This window comes from Seriola dumerili, unplaced genomic scaffold, assembly GCF_002260705.1.
Source record: "Seriola dumerili isolate Sdu_G_001 unplaced genomic scaffold, Sdu_1.0 BDQW01000056.1, whole genome shotgun sequence".
NCBI classification, from domain to species: domain Eukaryota; kingdom Metazoa; phylum Chordata; class Actinopteri; order Carangiformes; family Carangidae; genus Seriola; species Seriola dumerili.
The window spans coordinates 7,855,792-7,867,694 of NW_019174311.1; the positions used below are offsets into that span (position 1 = coordinate 7,855,792).

General features: G+C 41.7%; 2 protein-coding genes across 2 annotated transcripts; both read left to right on the forward strand.

Moving 5' to 3' along the window:
• The first annotated feature begins 42 nt into the window (after window positions 1-42).
• Window positions 43-3,599, forward strand: lrrc23 (leucine rich repeat containing 23). Its single transcript, XM_022741905.1, has 8 exons — window positions 43-541; window positions 1,019-1,128; window positions 1,258-1,378; window positions 1,486-1,627; window positions 1,935-2,065; window positions 2,167-2,303; window positions 2,438-2,642; window positions 2,728-3,599. The coding sequence occupies exons 1-8, from the start codon at window positions 455-457 to the stop codon at window positions 2,758-2,760; spliced, it is 966 nt and encodes a 321-aa protein (XP_022597626.1). The 5' UTR covers window positions 43-454; the 3' UTR covers window positions 2,761-3,599.
• A 134-nt stretch (window positions 3,600-3,733) lies between these two features.
• Window positions 3,734-11,522, forward strand: LOC111219279 (transketolase-like). Its single transcript, XM_022741906.1, has 14 exons — window positions 3,734-3,993; window positions 6,146-6,263; window positions 6,399-6,512; window positions 6,657-6,754; window positions 7,382-7,573; window positions 8,032-8,159; window positions 8,250-8,446; window positions 8,791-8,955; window positions 9,413-9,569; window positions 9,660-9,790; window positions 9,878-9,961; window positions 10,077-10,173; window positions 10,354-10,473; window positions 10,605-11,522. The coding sequence occupies exons 1-14, from the start codon at window positions 3,887-3,889 to the stop codon at window positions 10,775-10,777; spliced, it is 1,881 nt and encodes a 626-aa protein (XP_022597627.1). The 5' UTR covers window positions 3,734-3,886; the 3' UTR covers window positions 10,778-11,522.
• The last annotated feature ends 381 nt before the right edge of the window (window positions 11,523-11,903 follow it).

Consider the following 11,903-nt stretch of genomic DNA (forward strand, 5'->3'; position numbering starts at 1 on the left):
ATAATGTAACTCTTTTTATGAAGTCTCTAATGCAACACCTTGACCCGCAGTAATTGTATAGATGTTGCAAAGCACGTAAACCTTAACGTTTGTTTGCCCCTGCAAATGCATAAATTCACATGTGCCTTGAGTTTCTATGGCAACAACAGCAAACACGGTTCTTAGTTTGCTCGCCGGGATCGTCAGACATAACCTGCAGTTAACTGCAGGTTTTAAAAAGGGTTAACACTAGCTTCTTGTTAAAATCAATTGCTGTCGGTTTTTACATTTTGATTTCATGTTAATGGTTGTGTTGTAAAGTAAAGTTACAAAGCTGAAGTGTTAGAAGTTAGCTTGCTTCTTTGGCAGCTAACAGTCCGTGCATTTATAGTTAGCTAACGGTCAGTTAATTATCAGCTGGTGTTCTACGGTGGCCCACTTTTTTTTTTTTTAAATCAAACTAAAATTGACGAGGATGTCTGATGTGGATGAAGATGCAGTCATGTCGGATGTAGACTGGCAGGAAGAAATGCATCAAGACGGAGTCGAAGAGGACGAGAAGGTACAGTTGTGACTAAGGTTGATGCGACTGCGTTAACATGATGAAATGCACACACCGCATCACAGTATTTGCCCCATGTTTGCAGACTGTAAATAACGCTACCTGAAAGTTGGACTCAAATCAGTTTAGTGCAGTCTCTGTTAAAATCATACTCCATTTTACAACAATTCTCTACCACAGGATGTTGAATCGGGAAAAGTAAAATTAATCTACTTTAAAAATTCCAGGCCTCATACAAAATATGAAGATGATCACTTCATTGATTTGGCTTGATTCCCACACTCCCTCCCCTTCTCCTCAATGCCTCAGGTATCCAGGTTAACCATGTCTAGTGTAATGAATTACATTCACAGCAAGGTCTACAGGCTCAACTTTTGGTCCTGTACATATATTGGTGGTGCCCAGTTGAACATTTTTTCTCCAGTGTGTTAGCACCACCAACAATTTGGATTTCTTTTCTCTCTCTGTGCTCCACAGGTCCAGCTTTGCCATTTGACCCAAGAAACCATAAGTCAGGGGCTCTCATTACTGTGCCGAACAGGAAATGGACTAGGGCATGCATTTGTCAAACTGGACTTAAAAGACAAGTAAGGGGGTAAAGATACATGCAAAGCAAAATTGGCTGCCCTTACCCTGTAACTTTAAATTCAGGTTATCCTCATGAATCTCCTCTTATATCATACAAATTTTCCATTTATCATCACTGCACTTCTCAGAGGACTGAATGACATAGCTGCAATTAGCAGTTATATTCACCTTCGTTTTCTGGACATATCCAACAACCGTCTTATTGATCTCTCTCCTCTGGCATCTCTGACTCAACTTCTTTGGCTGAAGGCAAGGAGCTCTCTTCTTTATTCTTTTTCGAAAAGGACACATCTGGGGCTGTCACAGTTATTCAATCTAACTGATGGTAAATCTTGAATGCACCCCTTTTACTGCAGGTTGACAATAATGCTGTGGCATGCTTCAAAGGGCAACCTTTCGCTCACTTAAACTACCTGCAATGGCTGAGTATGGCAGTGAACCAGCTGACAGAACTAGATGGCCTAGTTGGACCTGCTTTAGAGAGCCTCAATCTTACAGGTTGGTCTGTTGGTTTTTATGTCAGTATAAGTAGTGTTATCTATGATACCATATAAGTGACTGATCCTGAGGAGACGTCCGTCAAATGAGGAATAATTAACTTTCACTATCATTTGAAATTAGGGAAGTGATAACAAGAGAGGCTTTGATTGTTTGATCAAAGGGTGCTTCATTATCCCATATGTTGTCATTTATTCTTAGGTATAACAAACTCTTCTTCTGTTGTCAAGATTTTAATCAAATATCTGACGCCTAGTGTACATTTTTGAAAAGGCCTTGACATTATATTTTGGACCCTCTTTGACAGGTAACAGTATTAAGACAGTGAAAGGTCTTCAAAGTAGCTGTTTTGCCAACCTGGTAACTCTAGAGCTGAGAGGAAACCACTTGGATACCACTGATGGCATCAATCTTCCCAACCTGCGACGATTATATCTGGTAATAAAACTACTTTGATCAGGTTAATAGCACTGGTACCCATGTAATAGTTTTATATATATAACCAGAGAACAGTCTAACTGTTTTTGCTCTCTGTTCAGGCCCAAAACATGATCAAGCGTTTGGAGGGTTTGGAGAAGTTAGAGCGGCTCACCACCCTTCATCTTCGAGACAACAGGCTAGATTCTCTGGAAGGTCTCAGCCCCAGCATGAAGTGTCTCCAATACCTCAATGTCAGGTACACTGTTGTATCACAGCAGGACTGATCAGATCAGTGTGTCCTGATGCTCCCATCATTGATTCAGTAAAACACCAAATAAAATTTTATATCACACATTATATGTCCCAAATATGTCTCTCTCCCTTCCCTAGAGGCAATGCAATCTTAGATGAGAATGCCCTGCAGCACCTTGGACTTTTGTCAAAAACTCTGCGTGCTTTGGTCATTTCTGAGAACCCACTGGTGGAAACAACAGACCACCGGCTGAGTGTACTGACTTTCGTGCCACAATTGGAGCGAATTGACAAAGATCCTGTCTCCCCTGAGGAGAGGTCTGAGGCCTGGGAGAGAATCAAGGTAAACATCTTATTTCTTTCTGTGGCATGGTCAAACAAAAACTGCTCCTTTGCTGGATTTTCTAATGCTATGTATATCATTTCAGGAACTTAGAGAAGAGGAAATACCTGACCCATAAGATTTGTAATGGGGGCAAAAATGAGGAAGTGTTTGACTTCCTTGACTTTCTTGAAAAGAATTTGGCTGGGTGACTGTGATTGCATTTTCTGTGAGATAAGTATTGTGTATCTTGATTAAGTATCTTGTATGATGCATAATCTATAAATTTGTACATTAAGCTTGTGTCATTACACAAGCAACTACTACAGCCAATTTACTTTTTCAACAATAAAATTTAGAAAATGGTTATTTCTGATGCATCCATTGACATGTACAAATGCAGGTAATCCACTGAAGTTACAAAGCAAGGTGTCAGTGGCTAAGAAATAAGAAATAAATTGGTATCAGTTGCCTCTCCAAACTGTTCTGTTTCCCTGAGTAAGGATGAGAGGGCAAAATCTGACTCCATTTCCCTATTGGCAGCCATCCAGCTGCAGCTTTAAAGGGACAGTGACATGATGATATGTATGGACAGTAAACATGTATGCTGAGGTATACTATCAGTATAAGTAGAGAGTGTTCATATTGTATCAGATAATACAATTGTTTCTGACTAATAGCTGTATCTGAAGTTGCCAGTGGCATTTCCACACATCATACTGCTGTCACAACCAGGAAGTTAAATGCCCACTTCACTGAAAAATTTGCTTTGCATTTCATTAATATTTCAGAATGGTGGGTGAAATTGCTGTCGTATTTCCTGATAATTTCACACCAAAGCTATATAATTATCTACAGGTCTCCACACATTGACTACCTTTAAAGATACTCTTGATTTATACCCGCATGTGCGTTCCACGCTCTTGTTGTGAATATTTTGGTGATTTGCTCATTTAAAAATAAAGAAAATGATAAGAAAATAAACAGAGATCTCTATCTTTCATGAACTTAAAGGGCTTTGTGAAAGAAGCAACTTGCACCACTACTGTTCCTCCAATGATTGGATTAGGTGGGAGTGGCTGTTACAGAAGACATAAGTCCCCCTTTTACTGTCGGTCCTCCTCCTCCTCGGTTGTACTTGCACCGGGCAGCTAGCAACGGCGTGGCGCAGCGTCTAACCTCCGACACTGGGAAGCAGCTGTGTGACTCAAATAACCGAAACTAACTTCAAGTGGACACGACTTTGAAGAAAGAATCCAGAAACCATGTCTAGTTACCACAAACCCGACGAGAAAACTCTGCAGGGGCTGAAAGATGTCGCCAATAAGCTCAGGATCCACTCCATCAACGCTACATGCGCCTCTAACTCTGGGTACGTTACTCAAAGTTACTCAAGTTAGCTGCAATTATTAAAACTACAAAGCTACAAACGAAAAAGTGTGTATGATGGACGGACACTGTAGCAGGCGCACGCTTCACCTGTGCGGCCTGGCTGCACGTGCTGCAGACTTGTCTTCACGCGGTGGAAAAGCGTGGCCACAGCAGACAGCTAGCTAGTAATGATACAAACTGTTCTATTAACGTTTCAAGTTCATTTGTGAGTTAAATTTGACTGAGTCTACAGTCCAAGCTAAGATTAGCATATGCTAACAGTCTGTGGGTGTCTTTCTTTTCAGACGCTGACAAATGAAAACTAATGGCAGCGTCTGTATCGATAGCTGGATGGTCTACAGTCAGTGCAGTCCAGCTGAACAATTCCTACTATATATTAACAGTTACGTGTAAAGTTAACCTGATATAAAGATATTAGCACCGACGTGCTTTCTACTAGCTAACAGAAAATCACATGATTATGCGAATGGATGAATCTCGTGGTCTGTTTGACGCCACAGTTTAAAGTTACAGCTGCGACCGAAAACGCCAGAAAGATGTATACAAATGCACACCCACTGAATTGCCTAAAGGAAACCTATGTCGGGTATAATAACGGCAATAAAAATCGCTAGTCAAGTACACCTGTGCTGTTGCCTCATCCTGAGAGTCAAAGTTCCCAGAAGCCTAGTTGCAACCTTACGTTTTCCTCTTCACTATGATAAATGACACAACAGCTTGACGCGGGAATAATGGGATTCCCTTCCTTGTTCAGAGTGACGCTATATTGCTTCTGTGATATAGATCTCTTCCCCTTCCTTGTATTCTGTTAAGATTACCAGTAGGTCTACTCGTCCAAACCTAAAAACCACAATTTACTCAGCAAATACCAGAAATGCCTGTAATTGAAATGATAGATTTTGAATGCTGTCACATGTACAATCAGGGTTATATGTTAAATTTATGAGGGAGAAGAATTTAGGACAAATTATTTTTCTTGCTATGTAGATTGTAACAGAAAACACAGTTCATGTCCTCTTTTTGTTATTTCTTTTATATTGTATACTGCATCTTGTTTCACAGCCTTCAGAACTTCCATATTGAGAAGTACTGTATTTATATTGTCTACGTGGTTACAGTTAATGGGTAATTATATCTACACCCTTCAAGAAGTCCAGCATTGTGTAATCACCTTAGGATACAACTGCAAGGTACAGAATCAAAACGTTTGTTGATAAACCTGTTTTTGTCACTTCCTTATGTCACTTGAGGAAGTAGATTAGCTGTATCCTAAACGTTTGGATTGTGAGGCCTAGCCACGCATGGTTTGATACTGCTGTTTTGACACATTACACACAAAACATGTCGTTCCTCATTATTTGACTGATATTGAACATTACTTAGATTACCTAATGACTTTTGTTATGGCTTTTATGAATTTACTTAAGTTTATTTCTCAGCAGGTTGTCTCTCAACAAAAGGACAAGGGGTAAACAGAGCACTGGGTTTATTATTTTTAATTGTAATATTTAACAGTGACCATGATGTATGTTTTGCATAAGATAACCCTGTGTGTTCCCAGCATGTTTTAAATGATACCATTTGTAACTTGACTGGCACAAGGAAGCTGAGATGCTGTTGAGTAATGTGGCATTTCTAAACAACACGTCGATTACAGTAGTTGGACCACTGCTGTGTAGCAACTAACAGTTTCACAAGTTTGCTTATCTTTATTTTTATTTTTTTATTTTTTTTAAATAGTGTGGTAACATAACTGAAGTGATCATGTTACAAATTAACCATCAATTGACATGAGTGGTATTCCTAATCCCTAAAGATGAGAAGATGTCCTCAGACGTCAAAGCTAGTGTTTGGAAGTTTGCATTAAGTTCTACTGGAATGACTGGAACGGGTTGTTTGGTTTTTGTTTTTTTGTGTTGTACAGGAGTATCTCATTGACTAACTAAAACCAAGTGTTTTTTAATGAATTGTAACAGGTGATTTTTCATGGGCTAAACCCACGTGTAAGGACTCCTGAATGTAGTAGAACATGCATGTGCATGCATGGAGTGTGAATTTTGTTTTCTTTTTACATGGTGGAATTTTTACTGTAATCTTCCTTTTTAATGGACTATCTTTCTGTCTCTCCTCAGTCACCCCACATCATGCTGCAGTGCAGCAGAGCTCATGTCTGTGCTCTTCTTCCACACCATGCGCTATAAAGCCGATGATCCTCGCAACCAGTGTAACGACCGCTTTGTGCTCTCAAAGGTTGGCATCAATGTCTTTTTGTTTATGACTGATATTCTTAAGTTGGTCCATGCACATGAGACTTGAAAACATGAGTGTCTTTTTGAAAGACTTTTTTTTTTTTTTTCTTTTCTTTTTCCCCTCTTTCCTCTCTAGGGTCATGCTGCACCTGTCCTGTATGCTGCCTGGGCAGAGGCAGGTTTTGTGAAGGAGTCTGATCTGCTCAACCTGCGCAAGATTGACTGTGACCTGGAGGGGCACCCAACACCAGTAAGTCAAGAGTCCTGAATTTGTTTTCAGTGTTCATGTTTCCTTGGAGAACAGAAAGAATATGATGTACCCATAACACTACATCGAGTATAAAGTTTATTGTTGTTTGTTTTTGTTTTTTTTCTCCTCTTTCCTATTCACCAGAAACTGGCTTTTGTTGACGTGGCAACAGGATCTCTTGGCCAGGGTCTTGGGGCTGCCTGTGGGATGGCCTACACTGGCAAAAACTTTGATAAATCCAGGTGAGTTTTATAGTGGAAACTATGGAGTCATGAAGAGGTTGAAAGACTTGCATTAATCCTATAGTAATTTGAACTCGTATGATGATCTGAATCCTCAGTTTTCAGTCTTCAGCATTTGTCGGACAGGCATCCTTTTTCATAGTGCATCAAGTTCTAAGTAGCTTAAGGGCAGGAGTTCTCTATACTCAAACTACACTTTCTGTTGGGGTGAAATGTTGAATACCATCTTGTTGTTGACTCAGCTTTGTTTCAACAAGAGCATTGTTTAACAAGAGTGTGATGCCTTAAGTCGTAAGCGGGGAACTGCTTTGCTACAGTTGTATCCGATGCACCATAATCTGTTAACTGGATAAATCTGTAGTAGTGTAGTTGTAATTGTGTTAAATCACTCCGTGGCAGGAATGTGGAGCCAGGGCCAAGAGGTGTCTACAGTGCCCTCAAAAGATACTAGCCTCTGAGTCACTATGACATGCTTCTATCTATCTAATTGGAACTAATTGATACCCTGCTGTTAATTCTGTCAGCTATTTATTCATTTAAAAGGAAAACTCTCACTCATATAGTCATATACGTCAAAATTGTGGTTCATTGTTTTCCCCTCTCCCTTTTTTATACATTGTGTTGTAGTTACCGTGTATACTGCATGCTGGGTGATGGAGAGTGTTCAGAGGGCTCGGTGTGGGAGGCCATGGCCTTTGCCTCCTACTACCAGCTGGACAACTTGGTGGCTATCCTTGATGTCAATCGGCTCGGTCAGAGTGAGGCAGCACCCTTGAAGCACGACATGGAGACATACCGCAAACGCTGTGAAGCCTTTGGGTGAGTACCAACTGCAACTTTCCACTTTTGTCGAATCTCCAAGGAAACAATTTAACGTGTTAACACTTAACCTTTTGAAACGTCTCTAAATACACTATTAAGATTATTGATGACTTTGTTGCATTAGCATTTGGATAATCAGGACCTCACCACACACCAATTTCAAAAAGTTTTGGCATGAGTTTTAATGTTGTTTATATCACTTTGTAATTTCACACAGTTTTAGATTGAATTTCTCTTGGCCACATCTTGCACATACCTTTTTCACATGCTTGCAGGACATTCTGTACCCTCCACATTGAATTTTGACCTTTCCTTTCGGTCTCTGCTTGCCTTTGCTCGGTTAATAAGTTTTGATGCTTGACATGTTTGCTCAGAAGTTAATACGTCCCTGCATTTTGGGTTAATATTTGTTGTAATGTGTGGCGTGCTGTTAAAATCGAGCCATGTTTTTGTAGGTGGAACACATATGTTGTGGATGGACATGATGTGGAGGAGCTGTGCAAAGCTTTCTGGCAGGCTCAGCAGGTCAAGGGCAAACCCACTGCCATCGTTGCCAAGACATTCAAGGGCAAAGGACTCAAAAGTAAGTGAGGTTTTCAGATGGTGAATATTATTTACTTAACTCTTCTTGAATTCTCTGTATTTAATTATCTTGTTCATCTCTTGGCTGTAGATATTGAGGATCTTGATAACTGGCATGGAAAGCCCATCCCTAAAGACCGTGTGAACGACCTCCTGAATGACCTGCAGGCTCAGATCCAGGTCCCCAACAAGACCCTGTGCCCTGAACTGCCCAATGATGACACTGCACCTGCTGACCTTAGCCCCATCTCCCTGCCCTCACCCCCAGCCTACAAAAAGGGAGACAAGGTACTTTTACTTGTTTCTTAATGGGGGCTAAGGGATACTTCAAGCATTTGTAATGATGGGTACAAAGCTTCATCGATCAATGATGGTCAGCTGGGTAAAGGTCACTGATAGCAGTGTTTTTGCAGAGAAGTCTTATTGGCTTAGTGGGTGGAGGCCTTACCTAACTGTGATACCAGCACCTGAGATAACCTTTTTTAACCTACATGCATAATATTGTTGTATTAATAATCTTGTTAGTTGTTTTGTTGTATTAATAATCTTGTTAATGTGTCATTGCTCACAACCATTTCCTTTTTTTTTTTTTTTTTTTTTTTTTTTTTTTTTTTTTTTTTTTGTCCTGTCAGATGGCAACAAGGAAAGCATATGGTGTAGCTCTGGCCAAGCTGGGACAGGCAAGCAAGAGAGTGGTGGCTCTTGATGGAGACACCAAAAACTCCACCTTCTCAGAGACCTTCAAGAAGGCCTTCCCCGACCGCTACATTGAGTGTTTCATCGCTGAACAGAATATGGTACACAATATTTCAGTCTTCTGGGGTGACTTAGATACTCTTGATGCTGTTAATCATATGCAGTTGCTAATTTTAAGTATAGCGAACATGAAACTAAGAAGATTCTGAGAATTTGGAAAGGTATAAGGACATGGTGTATCATAGACTCCGTCCAAATCTGCATAATTTTCAGAAACAGTCGGTTTGTAGAGAAGTCAACCGATCAACTCTGCCTTGTCAAGCTTCATGACGGTTATGAAAGACGGCTAAATCTGGCTCAGTCTACACTCTTCAACACCATAGTCTGTTCCAAATGGGTCTAATCTGTTACTATTCATTCTTTAGCCTGATAATCCCAACCCACCCACTACAGTGAGAGGTGCTGCTGTGACCAATTTACACAAGCTTCAACACTTAAGACCCTTGCTTAATCTGTCATTAAGACTAACCCATTTTACTAATGTCTTTGCTCCGGCAGGTTGGAGTGGCCATTGGCTGTGCCACCCGTGACCGCACAGTTGCATTTGCCAGCACGTTTGCTGCCTTCCTGTCGAGAGCCTATGACCAGATCCGTATGGGAGCCATCTCCCAGACAAATGTCAACCTGGTAGGGTCCCACTGCGGAATCTCTATCGGTAAGCTTTCTACTGAAGCGTCACTTGTTTTCTGTTGGAAAAAAAAAGCTGCGTATGCACTATCCCTGACGGATGTTATTTTCCCCTCAGGCGAGGATGGTCCTTCCCAGATGGCCCTAGAGGACTTAGCAATGTTCCGTGCCATCCCAACATGTACTGTGTTCTACCCCAGTGACGCAGTGTCCACAGAGAGGGCTATCGAGCTAGCAGCCAACACAAAGGTTGGTAGTCCAGCCAATGGTAAAGCTTGTTCAATAGGTTGTATTCACAACATTCTCATGTTGTAACACATCACTCTGTTCTCTCAGGGTATCTGTTTCATCCGCACCAGTAGACCAGAGACTGCTGTCATCTACTCACCAGATGAGAAGTTTGAAGTGGGTGTAGCCAAGGTAATGACAAACCACGATTTTACATACATGAATCCTTGTGCACAAATTGGCAATAACACAAATGGGGAAAGGACAGCAGAAGAAGTGATGTGGAAATATTTCTGTACTTCACCAGGTGGTCCGCAAGTCTGACAACGACAAGGTCACTGTGATTGGAGCTGGTATTACTCTGCATGAGGCCCTTGCTGCTGCTGATATGCTGGCCAGTGAAGGTAAACTCACATTGCCCTCTAGTGGATGATGTAGGAATTGTTCTGAGGCCCACATCTCAAAACCACCATCCACAATTTCAGTGCTTGTTAGTTCACTGGATGAAGTCATCAGCTGCTTGGTCTGCTGGCATGGCCTAATAATAAACTCTGAAGTAACAATTTGCTCATGAATTCCTCTAGGAAAGAACATCAGAGTGATTGACCCGTTCACCATCAAGCCCCTGGATGCCTCTACCATTCTGGCCAGTGCGAGAGCCACAGGGGGACAGATCATCACTGTGGAGGACCACTACAAGGAGGGTGGGTTGTTTTCTGTTTTCATGCTAGATGTTTCAGAATTTGCAGGCTTTGATTCGACACCAGGGGCCATGATTTAAAACGCTTAAGTGATGCGTTGTTGACCTCTCTGGTGGTCTGTCTCCTCTGTCCAGGTGGTCTTGGTGAAGCTGTGCTGTCGGCAGTGGGCACCGAGCCCGGCATCATTGTGAACCGGCTGGCAGTTTCTGGTGTTCCCCGCAGCGGAAAGCCCCAAGAGCTGCTGGATATCTTCGGCATCAGCGCCAAGCACATCGCTAACGCCGTGCGCCAGACCTTTGCAAACTAAGGACTGCACCTTTTCTCCCACTTGTTGCTCTGTTGAGTCTCAATCAACTTTCTGCCTAACTTAATAGCTCCCTGGCATGATCACGTGAAGACCTGTTTAACTCCTCTGTGCCCAAGTGCCATCTTGCGGCTTTGACTCGAGTGCAGTTTACTAACCTTATCACTATCACAGCTGGAGAGAGATGGGGATAGGAGTGTATTGTGGTCAGAGCCTGTAGTGGTAATGATATTCCTACCTATATGCACCTTCTAGTACCCTCTTCACGGATGGTTTCTGTTCTCCCTGCGACATTCCTTTCTTGAATCCTGTATCTTATTTTCAAATGGTGTCTTGTAAGTGCTACGTTGACAATTGGATTTAAAACCATCAGCCTGTCCACATTCAGGCCACAACTTCTATCGCATTCCAAACATCATTTCTTTCCCACATTCCTGACACCCATTCCTCGTGTCCTCTCACTTGGCTGTCCTTTTCCAAGAAGCACTGTTACGGTTTGTCATAAATCTAATGTAGAGATTAACGTTTGTAGTTTGTATTCAGTCAGTCTTTAATGCTTCAGCTGCAGTAGAGAACTGTTCTTCAAAGACCCCGGGAGTGTGAAGTCTGACCAGTTTAATAATGAACCATGTGATCATTCCTCTCATGATCCCTGACCACATGGGCATCACACAGTGTTGTTGCCGTTCCCTGTCACCTGTTGTGCTATTATTGCGTGATGTGCTGAATTAAAAAATAATTAACCTAATGCCATTTGTTGTCTCTTTGTTTGTTTGTTTTTTTTTTTTTTTGTCAGCCATGGCTCTATAGATGGCATTGTGAGTTGGAGTACCACTAATGTTCAGACTTAAATTCTTCTACTCAATCATTTGAGCCATGGAGTTGCCCCCACCCCCCTTAATCTAGGTCAAAATATCACTTTGTCCAGTTTGGTTAAGACCAAACACTTCCAGCAGACTGTGAACTGTGAGCCACTTCAACAGCTCAGAGACATTCTGCCATCAAGACCAGGTGTGTGTTTCTGTCAGGGAGGTGGGGTCCGCATCTTTTTGTTTAGAGGGGGTGTTGGGGAACCACAACTTGTATGTTCATCAGTTTGAATGAGTTTGTTTCTGGTTAAACACCATAG

What these genes read in the sequence shown, in the direction of transcription:
- lrrc23 (XM_022741905.1), top strand. Translation starts at nt 455, where the DNA reads ATGTCTGATGTGGATGAAGATGCAGTCATGTCGGATGTAGACTGGCAG. An exon ending in GAGTCGAAGAGGACGAGAAG is followed by an intron (nt 542 to 1,018) that starts GTACAGTTGTGA and finishes TGTGCTCCACAG; the next exon opens with GTCCAGCTTTGCCATTTGAC. An exon ending in ACCTGCGACGATTATATCTG is followed by an intron (nt 2,066 to 2,166) that starts GTAATAAAACTA and finishes CTCTCTGTTCAG; the next exon opens with GCCCAAAACATGATCAAGCG.
- LOC111219279 (XM_022741906.1), top strand. Translation starts at nt 3,887, where the DNA reads ATGTCTAGTTACCACAAACCCGACGAGAAAACTCTGCAGGGGCTGAAA. An exon ending in ACATGCGCCTCTAACTCTGG is followed by an intron (nt 3,994 to 6,145) that starts GTACGTTACTCA and finishes GTCTCTCCTCAG; the next exon opens with TCACCCCACATCATGCTGCA. An exon ending in AGCTAGCAGCCAACACAAAG is followed by an intron (nt 9,791 to 9,877) that starts GTTGGTAGTCCA and finishes CTGTTCTCTCAG; the next exon opens with GGTATCTGTTTCATCCGCAC.